At 39.6% G+C, this 24992-nt stretch overlaps 1 protein-coding gene across 16 annotated transcripts in view; it reads left to right on the top strand.

Moving 5' to 3' along the window:
* Positions 1 to 24992, top strand: part of AOPEP (aminopeptidase O (putative)) — a 335041-nt gene that overhangs the window by 42205 nt on the left and 267844 nt on the right. For all 16 annotated transcript variants that reach the window (XR_008662500.1, XR_008662501.1, XR_008662502.1 and 13 more), the window contains 2 exons: positions 1113 to 2048; positions 15031 to 15197. Coding sequence is in view for 9 of the 16 variants with exons in the window: in XM_055310035.1 (XP_055166010.1) it covers positions 1252 to 2048; positions 15031 to 15197 (964 nt within the window). In the remaining 7 variants the exon portion in view is untranslated. The remainder of the gene's footprint in view (positions 1 to 1112; positions 2049 to 15030; positions 15198 to 24992) is intronic.

Below are 24992 nucleotides of genomic sequence, written 5' to 3'. Positions count from 1 at the left end.
GGGAGGGGAGGAGGAGTTAAACAATAAAAAGAGCGGGCTCAGGTTTACTTGAAAGCAGGTGATATTGTTTTGTAGTTGGTATAAGAATACCTCCTGATATTCAGAAATACAAAAATTATTTTAAATATATCTACTCTGTCAGAGTTGTTATGCCCCCCCTTTTCATTTTTGGTAAAAGAATGAAAAATAAAGAACAGCGTATGCTAAAAGAAATCAGGTACACAACAGGGACTGAAATAATTTCAAATAAGTTTTCTTTTAGCTGGATTGCTATTATAAAATAAGAATACATTTTGATTCAGAACTTTTATGAAGAACTTGTGCATTTTATTACAACATCTGTTCCTACATTTTAATTTCTCTTTTTCCTTTTATAGATATTTGCATACTTTTTTTTTCTCAAATGAGAAGACCTTTTTGTTTGCCACAAGAAGGCTATTATCCAGAATGTTAATGGGTTTTCAGCTATTAAGATGTAATGATATACCTCGAGTATTTAACTATAAATTTGAAAAATCTCCATGAACAATCTCAAAGGAATACTTAGAATGCACTCCTGGTAAATTGGCTCATTTTCCTGTAATTTACTGGAAGTGCTGATATGAGAGCAGTCATAATGTGAAAAGTACATTAATCCCTGGAGTTACATTTTATATATTAAATTATTACTCTCAAAGAATAAAACGTATGAGGCCATTTAGCCTTCATTCATATTTGTTACTTAGAATCACAGTAGAGAAACACTCACTTATCTTTGATGCACAAAATTAGAAATAATGCATTTAATATCCTTTAAAACAAGAGACACAGTGATGCTCAGTTATGCTTTTGCATAACAATGCTCTTTCCCAAAACAAGGACTGTTTTAGTTAGAGCAAGATTCTTCGGGCTTTGTAGAGGCCCCTTTCATTCCATTGGTAATTGAAATATTTTTAGAAACCCATAATGCAGCTTTCTTTGATGTCAGAAAGATTAGTCTGCCTTCTAGCCCTGAGATGCTTCCACACTGAGGGATTATTTAAGGAGGTAGTCAGTTTGCTGAAACAGTGGTTGTAGGAACCCTTAGGGTCTTGTTTGGAATTTTGTCTAATTGTGTTTTTCTTCTTTGCCAGGGGACTGAGAGTTGTGGAATCACAATTTGTGACATCAGGTGTTTTTTTGATAAGCAGCCATTTCTGATTCCGGAAGATTAAGGCAGATAGGAAGCCCCTCCTGAGACTGTGATAAAGCTCTCGAACAACAACCGACACCATGGATGTAAAACTGGAGCCTTCCTGGGATGACCTGCCTCTCATGGCCAACACCAGCCACATACTTGTGAAGCACTATGTACTGGATTTAGATGTGGATTTCGAAAGTCAAATCTTTGAGGGCACCATAGTGCTTTTCTTTGAGTCTAGAAATAGACTTGAGAAACAGAGTGATTCCACCAAGGAAACCTGCCGATCAGAGTCAAACGAAGCCTGCAGATTCAGTACACCTGAACCCTGCCATAGTCCTGTGACAGATACAAGGACCTCCTCATCCAAAACAGGATATAATGATTTTGCAATCTGTGGTAAAGGTGAAAAAGATACTTCTGGTAAAGATGGTAACCATGACAACCCGGAACAGGCTTCTGGGATTTCTAGCTCAAAGTACTGCTGTGACACAGGGAATCATGGGAGTGAGGATTTTTTGCTAGTTTTGGACTGCTGTGATTTATCTGTGTTCAAGGTCGAGGAGGTAGATGTTGCTGCTGTGCCAGGTATTGAAACATTTACAGGGTCTCCCCAGATCACATTTGTTTCTGAGGAGCTCAGGAATCAGATTGTACATGAACTTGTGACTCTGCCTGCAGATCGTTGGAGGGAGCAGTTTGACTATTTTGCTCACTGCAGCCAGGCTCCTGGCTGTGGGGAACTCCTGTTTGACACTGACACTTGGAGCTTACAGATCAGGAAGACAGGGGCTCAGACAGCTACTGACTTTCCTCATGCCATACGGATATGGTACAGCACCAAACCCCAGGGGCGATCAGTTACGTGGACCTCAGACCAGAGTGGCAGGTAGGTTGTCCCGGCACCCAGCGATCCCCTGCCCGTTAATCTCACTCACTGGGAGATGAGCCTTTGCAGGGATACTCTAGACAGGAGAGTCTCGGCAGAGATGCTCCTTTTCATTCTGTGGTATTAACCAATCTAGCCTCAAATCCCTAGGCCCACAGTGAAGCAGGTAAATTCCCAGGTCTGTTCAACTCTTAATAGGATTATTTCCCTTAAGTCAGGATGAAAAGATTACTTTATTAAGCCCCTGTATTTCTGAGTTAGGAGATTGAAAGGTAAGCTTAATGACTAAATCCCAGGCCTAGCTCTCTGTTGGGATCTCTGCCTGCGACTTTAGTGCTGTAGATGGGAGTGATGCATGTCTCTGAGCAAATACTTTCTCAGAGTTCCTTCATACTCCCCCAGAGGGAATAAACTACTGCCAAGCTGGGTCAGTATGAAGCTTGACCAAGTGCTTCCAATTAAAGCCTGCTCTGCTTTGTGCTTCTCTTCCTATACCTGTCTCTTGGCAGCCGTGCCTCTCTGGGCTTCGTCACTTGTCATGGAGTACAGACCCCCACACACTGGGAGGGCCTGTTCCTGAGGAGTGTGACAGTCTTGCCAACACTGCACACTTGCTCCTCTGGCTGTGGTTCTTCTACTCAACACCAGGAGATTCCTGGTTTTTAGTGTGGAGAGAAAGAATTGATGAGGCATTGATTTCGGGAGGTGTGTAGGCAGCCATTTGTTCTTTTCTTGCCCTTCCTCCAACAATTGTTCAGCGTTTTTCAAATTTGAGAGTTTTAAAATCAAACTTCATTGATCCCTCATTATTTTACCTGTTTCTTTGTGCTAATGTACTGCAAGTCAATATAGTAATTCCTACGCTCAGCTGAATGCTGATCTTAGTGAACTTGTGTTGAGTACCTTCTTTTATAGCCTCCGACTCCTTTGACTGAAGTGGTGGGCTCGGGAAATTGCTTAAATCTCTTCCCCAACCCATCCCCCCGAAAAAGCCTTTTGGATTTTTTTTTAAGCATCACTTCAACTTTGAGCTCTAATTATCCTGTTCCTTACCTCCAATCTTACATCTCTGTTCTGGTCTCCCACCCTACTCAGAATGAGTTCACTTCTTGTCTTATTTCTGTTGGAGTCTGAGGCAGCCTTTGGGAAATTTCAGGGTTGGTGCAAACTTACAACAGCACAAAAGCATACTGATTTATATATAGAATAACTTAATTGGATATTCTTGGGAGACCATGAGGAAAAGAAATAGGTCTTCCTATTGTATCTTTAAAATTTTTTGAAATTATTAAGGGTTGAGTTTTAATTTTTTTAATTTTTAAAGACTTCATTTATTTATTCATGAGAGACACAGATAGAGAGGTAGAGACACAGGCAGAGGGAGAAGCAAGTTCCATGCAGGGAGCCTGATGTGGGGCTCGATCCCGGGACTCTAGAATCACGCCCTGGGCCAAAGGCAGGCACCAAACTGCTGAGCCACCCAAGGATCCCCAAGGGTAGTGTTATTTTTTTTTTTTTTAGTGTTATTATTTTTTTTTAAGGGTAGAGTTTTTTTTTTTTTTTTTAATTTTTATTTATTTATGATAGTCACAGAGAGAAAGAGAGAGAGGCAGAGACACAGGCAGAGGGAGAAGCAGGCTCCATGCACCGGGAGCCTGACGTGGGATTCGATCCGGGGTCTCCAGGATCGCGCCCTGGGCCAAAGGCAGGCGCCAAACCGCTGCGCCACCCAGGGATCCCTAAGTGTAGAGTTTTTAATAAGATTTAACAAAATATGGTCTCTGAATACTTAATTTAGGAAATCATAGTTTTTAATACTCCCAGATACTTCATTTTCGAATTAGAATAATGGGGAAGAAGAATCTATTGACAGTAGTTGGAAGAAATGCTTATTAATGGCCTCAAACATAGCTTTCTTCTCAGTGCTCACTTTACAGAAAGAGATTAGACTTGTAAATTACGTTATATGTCAGGTGTTGAGTAGGAATGAGTTATGGATAAATACTGATTTCCATAAAGAAACCAAAGAGGTACTTGGAAACATCTTGTTCCTGCAAAGGTTGACTTGGCAAATGTCTCCTTTTCTGGTAATTCAATAAAATGCATGATCATAGCAGGAGTTTAAACTGTATCCTTGGGAAGTTTATGATGATAAATGTAAATAAATGGCATTTATGCAGCCTTCCAAGGATAATACATTTTGTTTTAAAAAAGAAATCCTCAGAAGATATTTTCTCTCCCTTTTGTCTTTTTGGGGGTAATTTTATTATAGTCAGGATCATCTTCCGTGAATAGCCACCAAATCTTTCTAAACTCTCCCACATGCTTATGAATAAATCTAGGTGTATATTGGTAACTCTTTGGATACTTTAAGGACTTTAAAATGCCCACGGATCCCAAGTTGTGAGACCAAAAAAAATCCCTTAGTGATGAGAGCAGTTAATGATCATCAGGGTTAGAAGGCTTCATGAAAATAACTGTGTGAAAATACAACATTTTATAATTGTGTGAAAAATATAATGGGTAGGGCTTATTTTCTCCCAAGGCATAGAGCCTGCATTTATTAAAACTAACATTTTGTCTTTGAGTGGCAGAACACTATCAGCATACCTACTATAAATTCTTAGTCCTGGATGAGAAACGTTTTATTCTCGTGTTACAACTAGGAAAATTGAATAAAGTTACTGAAAGCTCCTAGAAAAAAAATCCATGTTTCAGTTGGAAAAGGGAGTTACGTTTCTTATTTTTTATCTTTACCATGTCCCTTATTGTATGCAAAGATTTCAGTACTTTAAAAGACTATATTAGCTTTCAGTAATTTCTGTTTTTAAGCGCTTATCAGACACAAACTTAAGAAAATCTAAATTGGTACCTTCCCTTTTGAGTTCTGTCAGTGGCTTCTCTCCTTGTCACCCTTACTCTACCCCATGTTGAAAATAAAACTTAAGGGATCCCTGGGTGGCGCAGCGGTTTGGCGCCTGCCTTTGGCCCAGGGCGCGATCCTGGAGACCCGGGATCGAATCCCACATCGGGCTCCCGGTGCATGGAGCCTGCTTCTCCCTCTGCCTGTGTCTCTGCCTCTCTCTCTCTCTCTCTCTCTGTGACTATCATAAATAAATAAAAATTAAAAAAAAAGAAAATAAAACTTAAATTATTTAGTTTGATACTATTATAAACAAATGATCATTTAAGACATCAAAGGATCTCAATATGGAATGCAAATTGTGACAAAACAATCTAATTGTATTACAAATGTATGAAACAGCCTCCTCACTGAAGGGGGTTGGGGGAGAAGGTGCTGAGTGTAGTCACTTTGGAAATGAGTGAAGTTTGTTAAGACTAAAAATGCAAAAGGAACTGTACCTAAATACTGTGCTGTAGTTGCTGAAGTTATTTCCTATGGGAGTACAGGTTAACAATTCCAGTACCACTCTACATGTATACTGGAATTGAGCAATTAAGTAAATTAAATAAGTCTGGGAGCCAAGTTTCTCACTGTTGAAGTGGAAGGTTACAGGTGAGCAAGAGGAAGAGGCTAGAATGATCTCTGTGGTATTAGATTAGAATTGGAGACATCACTATAAACTCATGTTTAATGTTTAATTTAAGATGATACAGATGGCTGCATTTATAGAAATAATTATAAGTAGGTGTTTTCCAAGGGTTAGCATGAACACATAAATTTCCTTGCTTGTCACCTGGAAGGGTGTAGAAGCACAGTGCCTGGTCTTGGTTTCTAATATCATTCTCCAATAATGAAACAAGGGCTTCTTGCAGGACTGGCTAGGACTGGAGGAAATATACAAGATGAGCCTGGAGCATTTTGTAGTGACAGAAAATAAGTGCTCAAACAGCAGCAATAGTAGCCTGCAATTGAGGGTATATCCCCAAGGTCCAAGGAGCCATCGGAAAGAATTTCTAATGACCAAAGCTGAGCAACAATATAAAATAGTTTTGATAGTTGACCTAAAGTATGCAGTAATTATTCATGAGTTCACAGTGATATAAATAAATATTTGAATAAATAAACAAATGGAGGAAAATAGACAAATCTAATGTACAGAAGTTGCCCAAGTTATATAGATACTCCATCCTCAAGGAGGTGGAACATAACTCTGCTTCTTACTAAATATGGGCTAAGAAATAAGAGTAACTTTTACATTGTAGAAACATGACAGACATGACCTCAGTGACGATATCAATGTTAACATCAATGGTGATGAGTCATGTTGCTAGTGTGTACCCTTGGTATGATGTGTTGAAATGACATCTTTGTGATTGTCCTCCCCCAAAACCATGATCCTAATCTAACCAACAGAAAAATATCAGATAAATGCCAATTGAGGGACATTCAACAAAATAGTACTCCTCAAAACTCTCAACGTCAGGGCACCTGGATGGCTCAGTTGGATAAGCATCTGCCTTTGGCTCAGGTCATGATCCCGAAGTCCTGGGATCATGCACTGCATTGCATGCCCTGCATCGCATGCCCTGCATCTCATTGGACTCCCTGCTCAGTAGGGAGTCTGCTTCTCCCTTTCCATCTGCTCTTTCCCTCCCTCGTGTTCTCTCTCTCAAATAAATAAAATCTTTAAAAAGAGTAATTCTCAAGGTTGACATAAAGAAAGTCTTAATAAACTGTCATAGACAAGAGAAGCCTAAGAAGACATGATTAATGTATCCTGGAACAGAAAAGGGACATTAGGGATAACAAAGAAAATCTGAATAAATTATAGACTAAGCATGTATCAATATTGGTTTGTCGGTTGTGACAAATATATGGTAAGATGTTGATAAAGGTAAATATGGAGTAAATGGGAAATCTGTGTATTATCTTTGTACTTTTAAAAGTAAATCTAAACCTGAACTAAAATAATGTTTATTAAAAAAAATAAACTTCAAATCTGGAAAGTAGTCACCATCTTTCTGCCTTAAAATCTCCCTTTTGTAAGGGCTGCTTTCCCATTTTTATCAAGTGATAATGTTTTTTGGAGAACTGAAAATGTATTTAAAGCTATAAAAGAGTATTTCTTCAATAATTGTCAGTAATTTCTTTCCCCCCATTATTATTGTAGTTCTAAAATGAAGTGTCTGGTTGTATAAAAGCTACATTTTCCTACCTGGGTTTAGCCATTGTGGGATTATGGAAGTCCTTGAAATGAAATGTTCTTTTTTGCCTCTGTCATATACTGGATTACAGGTGACATTTAAAAAGGATCACCGAAACAGTAACAGACTCGTATATGATAGTATGATACAACATGCTTCTTGGAAAGCCTGTTTACTTCATGTAGTATGAGTTTGTGTGCCTTCTAAAAAATATTTTGAAGAACTATTTGAGAGTAGGGACAGAGTTAAGAATGTGTTAAGGGGTTGTTGCCAAGCTAGGAAGGAAGGGGACCTAATATCTTTTTGGTTCTAGATCTTTAGTATACCTAAGAAAAAAACTTTTAGAAATCGAAATCTTTAATTCAAAGTTTATATACTTTTCTATTCCACTAAATAAAATGTTACTTAAAACCAAAGCATTCTCTCTGGTAACCCATTCCTTTTTCTCATAGGATCATTATAATGGTTGTGAAACCAGCCAAGTGGTCTAGGGAACCTGGGTTTAAGCTCATGACGTCACTGAACATGAGTTGAATGGAGTGGAAATTTAGTTAAATATAGGAAATTTATTTTTAAAACTCCACTTACTTGGATCATGGTTAAAGATAAGGAAACTGCTTAGGAAAATACATTATAATTTAAAGTAATATTAAAAATTTTAAATTCCATAAATCAAAATGATGTTATTTTAGACAAGACCAGGTTGAAGTTGGCAAAATACTAAAGAGAATAATTTTTCTCTATTATGTTTATTACTTAGCTGTTGGACCAAGGAAGAGGTAGACTTTGGGAGTATTTTTAGTTTGACATCAAAACCAGATGTTAAAACATGTTTTTTTCTTCCCCTACTAAAATAGTTTCATTGTTTCATATCTTGCTATAAAGTTTTAAAAGAATGAGCAGAAGATCTCTGGGAAGAGATTTCAGGTCAAAAAGGAATATTTCTACAGTGAATCCTTTTCTTTTTCTTTCCTGCTTCAAGAAACTAATACAAAATTCTTGAGAACTGAAGTGGAAATACATATATTAATGCTTAATATCGTTGTAAGATTGCAGAAGGAATTGATAATCCCGACTTGAAAATGTTTGGAAGAGTTCTACATTAGCCTCTTTCTCCCCTTGCTGACATTCTAGATCTGCCTCTGTTTATCAGCCCAGGTGAGTCAAAGGAGAAAAGGTAATGATGGACTGTCTTAATTTACACATGTAACCCAAATGACTAACCTACCAGAGAGAAAAACCTTGAATAATCAAACATCAACAGAAAACAACAAATCACACTGACTTACAACCAAAGAGTATAGTATTTTGGAAAGGACCTGGAAAGTGGGAGCCAGGAGAGCAGAATACTTGTCTGAGCTGTGCTGCCCATTAGCTTTGTGACTTCAGATAAGGCCTTTTACATCTCTCGAGCTTAATTTTCCTGTGTTTTATAAAGATACTTCATTTTAGAATCTCCAGATGAGACTTCCAAATGAGAAATACTGTCTTTGCCGTTTTACACAGCTTGCCTATTTTGCACCCAAAATGCTTGTGCTGAAAAGTGGTGAATTTCTGACTCAAAGCCACTTCCATTCAGTCCAGTTCATTCTGTACACAAAATCAGAGTCAAAGCAGCATTCTCCTTGTACCTGCCATATGTTCAGACTGAGGGATCCTGATTTTGGTAAAGTGCCATGAAGGAGAATATAATAAGGTGTGTGTGCAGAGTTGGGAGGAAAGAGTGAGTTATAGTTGACATTTCCTATTTTAGTATTCCACCTCTTGATTTTTGTGGCACAAGAGAGCAAGAGGGCTGCTTGCTTCTAGCTTGAGTTTAGTGATAAGATGGGGTCTTACAAAAAGATCAGGTGCAGGAAGGAGAAGAGATAAGGAACTGGAGGAGGCCTGAAGACTTTGTAACCCTGGCAAGTTTTCTAAAAGAATCCAACTCACAGAACTGTCACATCTGTGGCCCTCTGGACTCCAGGGACCAGATCAGTACTTCATTGTGGGAAAATACCCAACAAGCCACACCCATGGCAATTCTAGGCTCATCACCTCCTGTCCGCTTCTTCTAAGGCAGCCCTTTCCCCAGTTCCTGAGTGGACTTCAGATAAGAGACGTGGTGGTACCAAGTCTCTGAAAACAGGTGATTTTATGGAAAGTGGTAGAATTGAAACTTTTTTTTTTAAGATTTTATTTATTTATTCATGAGACACACACACACACACACACACACACACACACACACACACACACAGAGGCAGAGACACAGACAGAGGAGAAGCAGGCTCCATGCAGGAAGCCTGATGTGGAACTTGATCCTGGGACTCCAAGAACACGCCCTGGGCTGAAGGCAGGTGCCAAACTGCTGAGCCACTCAGGAATCCCAGAATTGAAACTTTTTAAAACTAAAAGTAACCCCTTTTTCACACTGACTGCAAAAAGATGAACGCATAGAGTTGTCAAGTGAAGAGAAATAAAATATGTAATTTTTTTATAAAGATTTTATTTATTTATTCATGAAAGACACACAGAGAAAGAGACAGAGGCAGAGGGAGAAGTAGGCTCCACGCAAGGAGCCCGACGCGGGACTTGATCCCGGGTCTCCAGGATCACATCCTGGACTGAAGGTGGTGTTAAACCGCTGAGCCACAAGGGCTGCCCTAAAATATATAATTTGAATGAATCCCTACAAGTTTCTCTTTATAGCTGGCTCCTTAAGAAAATGAGCATGTGAGTGTTCACCAGTATCTTACCTTGGAAGGCATATGTCTTAGTCCATTTGGCTACTATAACAAAATACCACAAATTTATTTCTTACTGTTCTGGAGGCTGGAAGTCCAAGATCAGGGTACCAGCACATTCAGGTTCTGATGAAAGCTCTCTTCTGGTTGCAGACAGCTGATCTTTGGCTGTGTCCTCACACAGGGGAAGAGGCTAAGGAGCTCTCTTGGGCTTAGGAATTTGAGGGGGACACGTTCAGACCATAGCAGCATAGTTAGTGTGTCTCATCCTTGTTTAACCACTCCATGAACAAATATGTGTCAAGCTGAAGTTGTAGCCATTCTGGCAAGTTCTTCCTGAGTTTAGAAGTTCTTTAATGGCAGCCAGTCATGGGGCAGCTTTCACACTGTCTCACCATTTTCTTTCTGATTTTCAGTGTCTTCCTCTCCACCCCCACAACTCCTGTGCAGCTTAACTGGACTCCCCAGGGAGCCTTTCATTGGGTGGCTATCCCAGGGCATGTGGGATGAGCCCTGGTGTGAGAGAGTTTTCCTCTGTGTGCTGGAAGGAATTATTGAGTCTGGAAATAATGAAGTTATGAGCACTGGAGGCTGGCGCCTGCACATCTGTCCCATGAGCGTTTTAGCAACATGGCTGAGGTGCAAGACTGTGCATTTTGAGTAAACACAGCTGCAGATATTTCAGTGATTACACATCCAGATAGCTGCAGAACATATTTGTAAATGCACATAGATTTTCCTCCCCTCTTGGGGCACAGGGCATGGGGGACAGGAAATCAGCTCTAGGTAGTTATTTGTAGGTGTGCGTGATGGGAGCCATCTTGACTCTTGAATCACCACGTGGGGAGTATGATTTTCACAATTCAGTGAAGTCCCTACGTTCACCCATTCTTCACTTTTTGTGATGCCCCAAATTCCGCCTCTAGAGGTTTATCCAGAGGTTAAGGTTAAAAACATAGTCACTTAACTTTACATTATTTTAGATGTTTGCATTAGGATGTGCAACATGCATAAGGATATCACATTGTAAAATCTCCAAAGGCCATTGCTTATGAATTAAGCAGTGCTTGGTGTGGGCATGTTGGGAAAGGAAGAAGGGAGGCTGGAACTGAGAAAGGGTAAAGGCCAAGAAAGGAGTATGTTGGGAGCACAAAGATAATCTCTGTTTTCAAGAAATTTAGCTTAGGATCTCCCTCTTTAATGAGTATTTTTCTATTTGTGAAAACATTCCAATGAGAAAACAATTGAGTCCCATTTCAGACATGGCTATATCTATGGATCTATATCCATAGATGGAGCTTGTAACACTTTCGGAGTTACAGCTCTGGAGACCAAGGGGGAAGTGCAGTGTTTCTCCCATTCAGATGGGGGTCCCGAAATGTGGGGTGTCTCTATTGGGTGGGGGCTGGTGGTGACAGAATTCACCCAAGGCAGAACAAAGGAGATAGAAGTTTACTGAATGCACCCCAAGGGAAAGGCAGGGAGGACAGCACAGGAGAGACTGTCTGCAAGGAAGTGGGGGCTGTATTTATTTATTTATTTATTTATTTATTTATTTATTTTTATTTATTTATGATAGTCACAGAGAGAGAGAGAGAGAGAGAAGCAGAGACACAGGCAGAGGGAGAAGCAGGCTCCATGCACCGGGAGCCCGATGTGGGATGTGGGTTTCGATCCCAGGTCTCCAGGATCGCGCCCTGGGCCAAAGGCAGGCGCCAAACCGCCGCGCCACCCCAGGGATCCCCGGGGGCTGTATTTAAAGGCGGAAGGTGAAGAGATCTGGAGATGTATGGAATTTCCTGTTTTGTTGGTACTTGTGCCTAGTTGTACTTAGCCCAGTGGTTAGTTAAGGCCTATGGATATTTTGAAGTGGGTGGCCTGATGGGCCTGTTTGTATTCAGGGTCATTGCGCACCCTTTTGCTTTGCTCTACATTCCATTGCTCAAGCCTAAAAGCAGCCTCTACAGAAAGTGAGAAAAGGAAACAGATTTTAGCAGCAAGGATGCCCCAGCGATGAAAAGAGGTAACAGAAGAGAATTGTGAGGACAGAAAGAGAGTGGGAGGTGAGAGCTTCTGGGGGGGGGGTGTGGGGGGCTAGCCAGGTAACTAATCCCTATGGTGGGAGGAGTCAGGTGTCCTGGAACAATTTGGTAGAAAGAGCCCTCAAGAGGATGCTGGGGTGGGGTGGGGGTGGGGGTCAAGACAGAACTAGAAAAAATATCTAGGACTAGACCATTTAGAGGGGAAATGATCAAGAATGAGAGAGGAAAGGATAGTGATAACATGCTTTTTAAAAATCCAATCCCTGGGTGGCGCAGCGGTTTGGCGCCTACCTTTGGCCAGGGCGCGATCCTGGAGACCCGGGATCGAAACCCACATCCCACATCGGGCTCCCGGTGCATGGAGCCTGCTTCTCCCTCTGCCTGTGTCTCTGCCTCTCTCTCTAGCTCTCTCTCTGTGTGACTATCGTAAATAAATAAAAATTAAAAAAAAATCCAGCCAATGGGAGGATTTCCTCCCCCCCACACTCCCTGATTTGTGGATGGCACCCAGACTCAAATCTACTGGCAACATCAATACTTAGTTCATAAACCCATCATTCCTCAATTTTCTATGATCTAGCCCATTTCAGACACTCAGTCCCATTGCTGAACAGTGGTTTGTGCTTGGAAAATCATGATCTCTATGTCCATACAAGTACCCTCTGCCATTGTGTGTATTAAGTCCTGTATGCGCAAAATAAATAGGGACTCTCCTTCTCTCTTGTCCCTTCCTGTGACCTTGCTTGTCATCTTGACTTCTTTCTTGTGTAATTGCTTCGCAACACATCTTATCACCTGAGCCAGAAACCTGAGAAAATTCTGTTATCTATTATTGCTGCATACAAATCACCCCAAACTTAATAGTTTAAAAGAACAAATATTTATTATCTCAGACAGTTTCTGAGGGTTAAGAATCCAGGAGCAGCGTAATTGAGTGGTTCTGGTTCAGTATCTCTTACAAGGTTGTAGTCAGCTATCTGTTGGGGCCACGCGCATCTCAAGGGTTGACTGCAGCTGGAAGATTTTCTTCCAGATTTATTTGCATGGTTTTCAGGAGGCCTCAGGTCCTCACTGACTGGGCCAGAGGTCTCTGTTTCTAGCACATGGGCCCCTCCATAGGCTCTGTGAGGACTGTCTTGACATGGCAGCTGGATTCCTTCCAGATCAAGTAGAGAGAGAGAGAGAGAGAGAGAACCTCTTGATCCCGGGTTTCCAGGATCTCGCCCCGGGCCAAGCCACCGGGGATCCCCCCTGCCCCCCTTCTAAAATAAATAAAGAAATCTTAAAAGATAAAAAATAAAAATAAAGCTCGAGACAGGACCAGTAAATAGAAAGGGCCGCACTTGGGTTACAAGGAATGGCTGATTATATACTTTGGAGTTGGGGGAGTTAAAGACAAAGCAAAGTTTCCAAAAGGACTTTCATATGCTAAAGAAGACTCCCGGGAACCTGGAGGCCTATCTATTGTCAAGCTTAGGTTTTTTTCCTCTAGCAAAACATTAAGACAGTTGGGATTTTCTGGAGGAATGTCAAACTGTGCCTGCCTCAAGTATTTGTCAATGGGTTGCAGGTTATAAGGACATTTAATTTAGGTCCAGTTTCTGTTCTTGTGATCTCTGGATGACAAGGAACCTCATTTCCCAGGCTCCCTTGTCTTCTGCTTCCTGCTAAGTTTGGCCTATGTAGGGCAATGGAGGAAAATTTGAGAGCAGAAACAGTTGGTGAGAAACAAGGCATTTCTTCCTCCTTCTTGGGTTTCTTTGGCATCTCCAGCAGTGACTGAGTCTCATCTGGTCCCAGCACCCATTGGACAGTCCCCACCGTGACTCTGGCTTTTGCCAGGTGAACCCTGCCATTGCAGCCCATTAGCTCCTGGTAATACCAGCTCTTTCACCCAGAGGACTTACAGCAGCTACTTACCACTATGGCTAATCCTTGGATTGCCTCACCTTCCCCCGTTTGGCTTCTCAGTTCTTCTGTCACTTGGATAGCCAGTGCCCTGTGTTAAGTCACCTCTCTTTCTTAAGATCCAGACTGGTGTGTCTTTTACTACTGAGACCTGACTGATGGAGTAGGACCATCCTTCTGTGTGTTCCTGCACATTGTAGGAACTCAATAAATGTGCAGTCACATTGATGTTAACGAAAAAGGAAAACCAGTTTACCAAGAGTGCTCTGTTCTATTCATTTACTCTATAAGTCAAACTGATTAAAACTACATCATATTTGTCATTCCTGAAAAGCAAAAAATGGAGACATTTTCCTAAAACATTTTCCTGAGGGTCACTTTTGTGCCTTCAACTCTGTGGTATCAAAAGAATGGATTCCTTTGATCTCATAGATCTTTTCAATCGCTGTCGTTCATCTGACTTAATCATGGAAAGGATCATTCTTAGTATGGCTGGGTTTATAATTTTTAATTGTGGCAGAACGAGCCCTAATGTCATACCATTTGGTTTCCTGCACTCGCTTTGTAATGACTCACTCTACACTTGGCCTTCCCATCACAAGCCCCGCTGTTGTGACCTACGCTTCTGTTTATATGCCAACCTCTGTTCTTGGCCTCCACACAGGGATTCCCACAAGGGTTCCATTTGAGATGGTGGTTTCCAAGATTGGGAATAGCTGCCCACCAGCAACTGGATTTGAGACCACCAGCTTGTTTTTCCAAACATTAATATCTCGGTGATCTCCAAACATATTTTCTTTTCCAGAATGTTTTCCAAAAGGTTTGTAAGAATGTCTCTAAAACTTTTTTTTTCTTTTGAAGGCGTAAGGGCCTAAGGGGAGGGGCAAGGGTAATACAGATTTTAAATTGGCAGACTAGTATTTAAAACTTTATCCAAAAAGCTATTTTTCCCTTAAAAAAAAAACCTCTCTTTACATATTTAAGTAACTTATTTGGGAGAAATTACTACTCGGCTATTCACATAGTCAGCCTGCGGCAGTTTCAGTTCAAAATGCTTTGAAACCAGTCAACTACAAAGCCTCAAAAGTTTTTTGTCTTTGAAAGCGCAACTTAACCTTCACTACCCTGGTGGTGAGAAAAGTGACAACTCATTTAAAGATTCCCCTCTTTTGTTTCTTTGTCTTTCTTATGCAGGCCATGTGTTTATACTATGGGATCTCCGATAAACAACAGGGCTCTTTTTCCATGCCAGGAGCCACCCGTTGCCATGTCAACATGGCAGGCTACAGTTGGAGCAGCTGCATCTTTTGTTGTTTTAATGAGTGGGGAAAATTCTGCCAAGCCAACACAGCTTCGGGAAGGTACTGTACATGTGTTCTGTGCTTCTTTCTGTAGTGCACACATGCTGGACCCAGGGATCCAATACGCAATGTTTTTCTCAACTTTAAAGAGCTCCTTTATGAGTTGGGTTGGAGTGAACATACTAAAAACATTTTGCTAGAGAAAACAGCAGGGGATGGGGAGGGGCAGTTGGGAGCCTGGACATGGCATGCAGGTCTCTTCACGGTAGAGTTATCAATTCCTGGATTAATTTTGGAGTTGCCCTCACCTGGTGGTTTGTGGGCTGTAAGTGGGTAGTCTTGGTTTGAAGACTTTGGGACAGGCAGAGTGCGTCGTGGAAACACCATTACAGTTGCCTTGTCTGTAGTTCAGTTTGTTCATTAGGCTGGGCGATAGAGCTCCTGTTGGCTGGCCCACTGGAGTTGTCCTGCTAAGGCATCTGTCCTGCACACTATATGCCCACTTGTTTCTGAACCAAAGGTGTGTAAGAAAGATGTGCTAACACATCAAGGTTGTGTCTGTGAATCACTTGCTTGTTGCAATAATCAACTTTTTCAGTTGAGATCCAGAGCATGTTGACGCTAGGTAAATTTTTTCTAATTTGTTATTCCTTAATTTAGAATATTGTGTCTCCACCCACATACTTATTATAGAAACTAACATTTGTAGAAAAGCAAAAATAATAAAAAAAATTTTTAGAGAAAATGGTTGCTAACATTTTGCTGCATTTCCCTACAGTATTTAAAACCTATATGGGGATCCCTGGGTGGCGCAGCGGTTTGGCGCCTGCCTTTGGCCCAGGGCGCGATCCTGGAGACCCGGGATCGAATCCCACATCAGGCTCCCGGTGCATGGAGCCTGCTTCTCCCTCTGCCTGTGTCTCTACCTCTCTCTCTCAATCTGTGACTATCATAAATAAAAAAAAAAATTAAAAAAAAAATAAAACCTATATGTATCGTACATGTTATCATTTCAAAATTGTTGTCCTAGCATGTAGCATTTTTATATTCCATTTATTTTACTCTTTGTATATCTTGAATGTTTTCCAAGTCACTATGTGTTTTTCAAAAATATGTTAATGTCTGCATAATAATTTTGTTGTGTGAATATATCAGATTTTGTAATGTTTCTATATTACTAGACATTTTTATTGTTTCCAGGTTTTTTCCCCCTGTTATAAATAAAGATGCATTAAATTCCAGAGGAGATAGTTTGTATAAAATGAGATTATTGAGTCAAAAGTTTTGAACATGTTTAAGATTGTTGGTTCATTTCTCAGATAGGTTGTTTTCCAGAAAGGTTGTACAATATATACTCTAATGAGTAGCTATGAGGGTCCTGGTTACCAGAAGTGTCACCCTTCTGATGGGCAAGAGAAGGTTTCTCTTTAATTGGATTATTTCGATAATCGACAAGGTTCCACTTGTCCTCGAAAGTTTCTTAACCATTGTTATTAATTGTTCACTTCCTTTGCCTGTTTTTATTCTGAGGCCTTAGTGAGGCTTTCAGAGTTGTTTCATCTTTTAATTTGATCGGCTCTTTAAAAAATAAAGATATTGGAGATTCTGGGTTGGTAAACATATGAAGATCCTGGGAAAAGGCATGGAAGCTCTACGCTCTGCTGCCCCGCCCCTGCACACCTTCTCCTGTGCATCTCTTCCCTCTGGCTGTTCCTGAGTTGACTGCCTCTTCATCAAATGCTGCAGAAAAGTACACTGGTGAATGGTTTATTTGGGTCTTCATTTCCTTATGGAGTCTCCCCTAATCACATAAACTTACATTAAGTAAATCTATAAGCTAGTCTCCTATATAAAATAATAAATATATTAATCTCTTAATATTTGTGAAAAGCATTTTGTCCAGTTTATAGTATGTGTTTTAATTTCATATAATGTTTTGTTTTTTGTTTTTTTTCATATAATGTTTTTGATAGATTTTAATTTTAATGTAGTCAAATCTGTCAGGTTTCTCTTGGAAAGTCTTTTGCTGCTCTTAGATTTACCTGTTTTATTCTAATATTTTTATTTAAGTTTTAGTTTAATTTTTCTAATTTAATCTGTCACAGGTTATTCTGGGACTAATTTTTTTTTTCCCCCAATTAGGAAACTAGTTGCTGCCAGATCATTTATTGGATCTTTGCTGACTTGTAATATCTCCCTTTTAAAAATTTTTTATTTTAATTCCAGTATTATAATTCCAGTAACATACATTGTTACGTGGGTTTCAGGTGTACAATCTAGTGATTCAGCAATTCTATACATTACTCAGCGCTCATCATGACAAGTGTACTTTTGATTTGTGGTATTTCCTTTATCAAACTAGATTTACACATGTCCTGGAGTCTTCACTGAGTGTTTACTTGATTCTCAAAGCCAAGACAAAATAAAACAAGTAATATATTTAAAAATTTTATTTTCTAAAAGTAGATCACAAGGACAAGAAAATTGCAGTAGTCTCCTTTTTGCTTCTATTTTCCAGCTACCCAGGAACTGTCCCCCAAGGCAATTAGGGTGACCGATTTCTATTTACTATACACTAATTTGTGTATAGTATAGTTTTTCCTTTTTTGTTGCACAAATCATAACATGCTATACACATTATTTTTGTATTGTGCTTCCTCCTTCAACTTCTTCATTGTTTTTATGACTGCAGAGTATTCCATAAATGGCTGTTTCACAATTTAGTTAACTGATAGCTCTACTCTTTATATCAAATAATAAACTTAATGAGCATTTACTTCTCTCATCTTCCCTTACCAACATTTCGTTCCCCAGTTTTAATTAATACAGTTTGTGGTTTGGGACTGATAGTATCTTTATACTTTGTTTTTGTGTTCTTTCTTCTCTTCCAGGAATTATAATTACTGTTTTATGTTTCCATTCAGTTTAAAATCATTTGCATTAAGTAGTTAGACTTTCTTTATTCTTGAGCCCTTAAGTTTGAATCATCTCTCCGCTGGGAAGTGGGAATATATATATATATATATATATATATATATATATATATATATATATATATATACTTTATTTATTTATTTATTTATTTATTTATTTATTTATTTATTTATTTATTTATTTTTTTCCCAAGGCACAGAAGGGGCATAGGGAGAGGGAGAGAGGAATCCCAAGCAAGCTCCACAATCAGTGTTGAGCCCAGCATGGGATTGGATCTCAAAACCTGATCATGACCTGAGGCAAAATCAAGAGTCAGATGCTCAACTGACTGAGCCACCAAGGTGCCCCAATATTTTTTTCTAGAAGGGTGGATATGTGGTATATTTTCTGAGCCTTCCCATATTTAGGTTGGCTTTTTGTTGTATTCACTTATAAACAATCCTTGACTAGGTATGAAATTCTTAGGACTTCTTTTCCCTTTGAAATTGACTGTACATGTTTTCATTATTATCCCTTAGTATTTCTGAGGAAAAATCTGATACTAATTTCTTTTTTTATTCTTTGAAATAGTCTGATTTTCCTACCTAGAGGCTCACAGAATTTTTTTTTTGTTTATGTAATTCAAAACTTTCTAGTTCGTAGCTAGTTATGGGTGCCATTTAAAAAAAATCAACTTTATTGAAGTGTAATGTACATATAATAAAATGCAGACAGTTTAAGTCTTGTTCATGAGATCTGACAAATATATCCACCTATTTAATTAATCAACACCCATATGAAGCTGTAGCTATGTCTGTTACCGTAGAAATTCTCTGTGCCTTTGCCATCTGTCCCCAACCCCGTACCAGTCAACAACAGATCTGATTTTCATATCTGTAGATTACTTTTCCCTTTCCTATGGATTCAGATAAATGGAGTTATTCTGTGTGTACTTTTCTGTGTCAGACTTCTTTTGCTTTACATGTTTGTGAAATGCGTCTGTATTGTTGTAGGTGGCAGTAGTTTACTGTCTTTAAAGAAATTGATGGGGGTGCCTGACTGGCTCAGCATGTAACTCTGATCTCGGGGTTGTAAATTTGAGCCCCATGTTGGGGGGTAGAGTTTATGTAAAAAAAATTTTTTTTTAAATAAAGAAATTGATGAATAGTCATCCATTATATGAATAAACTTTTTTTTTCTTTTAATCTGTTCGCCTGTTGAGGGACATTTGAATTGTTTTTGGCCATCACAAAAAATGTGCTGTGGATATCCATGTAGAAGTCTTTTTGTGGATAGAGATTTTCATTTCTCTTGGGTAAATACCCAAGAGTGGAATAGCTGGATCATATATGTATATTTTAACTCAGTAAGTGTCTGCCAAACTAGTTGCAAAGTGATTGAATCATTTTATATTCCACTAGCAATGTTTGAGAGTTCAGTTGCTGTGCATCCTTGCAAACACTTGGTGTTGTTGGTCCTTTTAATTTTTGTTGTCCTGCTGGGATTTAAATATTATTTCCTGGGTATCCCTGGGTGGCTCAGAGGTTTGGCGCCTGCCTTTGGCCCAGGGCGCAATCCTGGAGTCCCAGGGTCGAGTCCCGCGTCCGGCTCCTGGCATGGAGCCTCCTTCTCCCTCTGCCTGTGTCTCTGCCCCTCTCTCTCTCTCTCTCTCTCTCTCTGTGTGTGTGTGTGTGTCTATCATAAATAAATAAATAAATCTTGAAAAAAATATTTCCTTGTGGTTTTGATTTGCATTTCTTTGATGGCTCATGATGGTGAGCAACTTTTCATGTACTTATTGTACATTCTTATATCGTCCTTTAAAAAGCATCTCTTCAAGCATCTCTTTATTTAATGTAGGTGTTTTGATTGTTTTATTATTGTAGGAATACTTTGTATATTCTAGATATAAGCCCTCTGTCATATGTATGTATTGCAAATATGTTCTCCCAGTCCGTGTGGCTTGCCTTTTTATTTTTTTTACTTATACTATCTAAGGCTGATTTTCCATAGAGACATTTTGTTCTTTAGTAATTCTATTACAGATTTAAGTTGTTACTGTAACAGTTTCTTACAATCCTCCCTCATCTTTTATCTTGTTACTTTGTTTTTTTTTAATCTCTGTTTTACTGTCTCAGCTTTTTTGTCTTCTCATGACTTTCTACTACTTTTTTATAGAAATTATGTCTTCTTGTATTGTGATGGGAATGCCAGTTTACTAAGCTTATTTTTGTTTCTATAGTCAATTGATTTTTTTTTTTTTTTAGTCAATTGATTTCTGAAGCTTGTTCTTCCTAAGTCCTTAGAACAATGTTTTCTTTGACTTTTATTTTGAGTATTTTTTCTTAAAGTGTTCATGACCTTCCTTTCTGGCAAGTACCAACAGACAGGATCAGGTCTATGGATTTCCTTTTGTTGCATTCACTGTCCACTTGTGTCACTGGAATGGACTTAAATTATTTGTATTAGAATGATATTTTATTTTATTTTTTTTATTTTTTTATTTTTAATTATTTTTATTTATTTATGATAGTCACACACAGAGAGAGAGAGAGGCAGAGACACAGGCAGAGGGAGAAGCAGGCTCCATGCACCGGGAGCCCGACGCGGGATTCGATCCCGGGTCTCCAGGATCGCGCCCTGGGCCAAAGGCAGGCGCTAAACTGCTGCGCCACCCAGGGATCCCTAGAATGATATTTTAGAAAGCATAAATATAAGAATAGGCACAAACTCTTATATAAATTATATTATGTGTCTAATAAGGTATATTGTAATATATTATTATATGATAACTCTTACACATCTATAAAGCCAAAATAAAATATAAATTAAACATAGACCAAAATATGAAATCAATAAAATTCAAATAAGTAACTTAATTTTAATGTAAAGATTAAGATTTTCCTGAAATGAAATTGCCCCTCACAATATGAATGTAGTGCTGCCAGCTTCTGAAGGTTCTATTGAGATTATCGTGCCTCTTCTACCCTGAGCCATGTGACAATCTTGTTCCCCATCACTTTATTCCATGTGTCGTAAAGCTTTTGTTTACACAGCATACTGTGATGTCATATAGCCTTTACTTGCCAAAAACGTCTTCCGTATGTTCTTTTCTCATTATCTCTCAATCATCAAAGCAACGCTGCGTGTCCCTGTGCATTCATATATACTAATGCAGATGTGGACTCTGAAATTATTTGGTAGTACTCAGTTATATCTGGATGATCCAGTGTGCTTAAGAAATCTATCCCACTGCCCATTTTTGTAAATAAAGTTTTATTGAAACATGGCCATTGCACGTGGCTGCTTTTGTGCTACAGTGGCAGAGCTGAACATTTGCACTAAAAAGTATATAGCTAGTTTGTAAAATGTTTACAAACCAGCCCTTTACAGAAAAGAAAGCCTTCTGACCACTTTGGTATCTGTCATTGTCTGTCTATTTGAAGATTATAAAAAATTAAGATAAGAATGGACTTTAAAATTTTCATGAAAAATGCTCATACTTGCAGGAATATATCTGTGGATCTTTTTTTCAGAATTACCAATTCAGGGCAGAGTTATAATGAAGCAGATGCTAATTGGGATTTGCTTACGTTCATACCACTTACATTTATGTGATATCGTGGGCTTACATTCATGCTGCTTATACTTACGCAATGTCATTGAGCAGACTTTACCAATTCGAATGGAAGGAGGATTGAGCTAGACAAGGAAAAAACTCTATGCCTAATACTGCAGTTCCCCTGTAGTCACAGCTGATTATTTTTCAAAGGATAACCAGGAAAGAGGGCAAACAGAGCTCTTTGCCAGACCCAAAATGGCTGTCCTAAAGATGGAATAATCTCTCCAAATGTCTCTGTGCTCCTTAGAGAAAAAGGGTATGTGGCTACAAGATGATACTATTTCCTTTCCAAGTTATGTTTTCTAGATTGTAGATTGGTCTCCAAGATCTCCATTCTACTGTGCACAATGCCCTTTAAAAGGAGCTCTTCTCGAAAACACCAGCGGAAAACTGACCCACAAGTCACAGTTTACATCACAATGACACATCTAGTGATTAGCACATTTGCCAGGCACCAGCTGATTTCCGGAAAGAAGCAAAGCACCTGGGAGCAGCATAATCAGATACCAGCGACAGAAATGACTGCAGCTCTTGGGCAGGGGATAGAAATCAGAAGACAGACCTCTGAGTCCCTGCTACATGAGGGAAATCATTCCTCCTAGCTGTTTTTAAAATAAGGCTAAGGGTTTAGACTGTTGCTTGGTGACCATCATAAGAATTTTATTAGCTCAGAAGTTACCAATCTTTTTTCAAGAAGGCTACGTCAAAGCTATAGATTTAGACTGAGTTGTTTGGCTCCTTTATTATTTAACTTCCTTAACAGAATTTCATTCAGGCAAGCAGAAATGTTATCCCGTGTGTTATCATCGGCCTATATTCCCTGCCAAAATGTACCTCAGAGAGACCCCACACCCAAAAAAGTGCTTTGTATATAAGAGGTACTCGATACTTGGTTGAATAAATGTCTTTTGATAGATAGACATAATATGTTCATGGTAGGAGCACTTAAAAGCACTACTGAATAGTAACAAAAATGATTTTGGGGTCATTTCTTTAGTTATGCTTCTGTTTAGAGTTTATGCCTTTTCTCCAGGCTCAATAGATTTTAAAAGAAAAAACTTGCATACTTCATTCTTATTTTTCCCTGTTGGCAATTCTTTTGTTTAGTTTTATTTTATTTTTGCAGAGTCTAATTTAGTGTATTTTTACTTCCTAGAAAAATAAAACATACCACTTCTTTTTCATGGAAAGGCTCAAGTAAATGAACAAAACTAACTTGAGGTCCTTAAAAATGTAAGAGAAGCAGCATATGAACAAGTGAAAGGTGTTAAAAACTATATGTGCCCTCACATCGTATCTGATTTCATTTTTCTGTGCAAAAGTAAAAGACTGTAGACATTACTTCATTCTGGGCAAAATGCTACTCTGGCTTGCCCAGTAGACCAACTCTCTGACATTCTCTCTCTTGACGTTGTGTGGGAAATTCCAGGAAGAAGCCAAGATTTCAGGGTTCAGACCCTCCTATGTGCAGTTGAAAGCCAACTTTCTTCCCTCTTGGTGGCTCAAAATGAGCAATACTATTTAGGCTGCTCCCACAGTGTGCAAGCAAGAATTACGTATAAGGAAATGGTAACGTGAAAGACATTTAGGAATGATTATGATTAAGAGTTTCATCACAAAGATAGAATGCAAAGTAGAGAAAGTTCCTTGTTCCCAGAACTGGGGAAACTTTATTCTGAGCTAGTACACATGTTTCAAGGGGTAGGAGTTTGGAGTGAATGCATTTATCTTTCCTCTTTAGAAAGCTAATCGTGGGCAGCCCGGGTGGCTCAGTGGTTTAGTGCTGCCTTCAGCCCAGGGCCTGATCCTGGAGATCCGGGATCGAGTCCCACACTGGGCTCCCTGTGTGGAGCCTGCTTCTCCCTCTGCCTGTGACTCTGCCTCTCTGTCTCTCTGTCTCTCTGTCTCTCTCTCTCTCTCTCTCTCTCTCTCTCAAGAATAAATAAATAAAATCTTAAAAAAAAGAAAAGAAAGCTAATCGTGGGGGATCCCTGGGTGGCTCAGGGGTTGAGCATCTGCCTTGGGCTCAGGGCATGATCCTGGAGTCCTGGGATCGAGTCCCACATCAGGCTCCCTGCATGGAGCCTGCCTCTCTCTCTGCCTGTGTCTCTTCCTCTCTCTCTCTCTCTCTCTCTCTCTGTCTTTCCTGAATAAATAAATAAAATCTTTTTTTTTTTTTTAAAGAAAACTAATGGTGACTGAGACAGTGTTCTGCTCAGTTACATCCCCCATAAGGTCATGCCTTAGCACTTTGCAAATCTTTGTCGGTTTGTGATTTGCTTTTTGACTCCTTCTTGCTTACCTTCCTTGTGGTGGATCATCTTGGGTAATGATAATTATAGCAGGTGTGTTCCAAATCTTTTTGCCTTGGATTTTTGTCTCAGGCTTGACGTTCATAGTACTCGAGCATACCTGTGACCATCGGGAGCAGTATGATTTGGTGTCTGGCTTGCAGGCCCACTCTCTACCTGGGACTAGGTAATCTGTGTCACAGGTCAGAGTGGTGGCTGAGACTTGGAATAACAAGCCTGGTGCTGTGTATTATTAGCTTTCAGTGACATCAGCCATTAGGGAAAAACCTCAAAACCTACGGAGGTGCTTGTGTTCTCCCTTCGGTAGGTGGCGCTCTCTCACCTGGTTCACAAGAATGATCTTGGAAGGTCTTTCTCTTCTGGGTTTCCTGTGCTGCAGGCGGGACCATGTTTCGGGGAAGCAAAGCCCAAGCCCTGCGGGGTGGCATCGGTGCTTGAGAAGCGGCAGCATGACCTGACACATGTCCCTGGTTAGGCACTGCCGGTGCATATTTGTTCTGGTGCCCGTACCTGCCCTTGAGCAACAGCAGAGAAGAACTAACGAAAGACCGTCACGCTGTGGGTACTCAAGAGGGTGGCACTAACTCATAAAACTAGAAGTGTAGACTCAGCCACACAAAGTAGTGAAAGAGAAAGGGCTGGGGTTTGCTGAAGAGACCCAAGCACTGGGCAAGGAAGCCAAGAGGAAGAGCAACCCAAACTGGGACCTTTCCTTTCTTTTTTTTAATGTATCTATTATTATTTAAAAAAATACACAAAATGTATAAAACATGCACCTTGTGTATGGTGCGACTATCGATACATGTGTGTAAATATACACATATATGTACATATATAAACACACACATATATGCATGTTCTTATTCATCTTAAGCATCTTTAATTTGTGATACAGACATTCCAAAATAATGAAATAGCTTGATGTAGGGGACACTTTGAGCAAGAAGCTCTGAAATTAAGAAGAGTGGCTAGAGAAAGAGTCCATGGTGAAGTAGAAAATGAGCAGGG

This window comes from Nyctereutes procyonoides, unplaced genomic scaffold (genome assembly GCF_905146905.1).
Source record: "Nyctereutes procyonoides isolate TBG_1078 unplaced genomic scaffold, NYPRO_anot_genome, whole genome shotgun sequence".
Taxonomy (NCBI): domain Eukaryota; kingdom Metazoa; phylum Chordata; class Mammalia; order Carnivora; family Canidae; genus Nyctereutes; species Nyctereutes procyonoides.
Note: the sequence above shows the minus strand (reverse complement) of the source record. Positions and strands in the feature narration are given on the sequence as shown.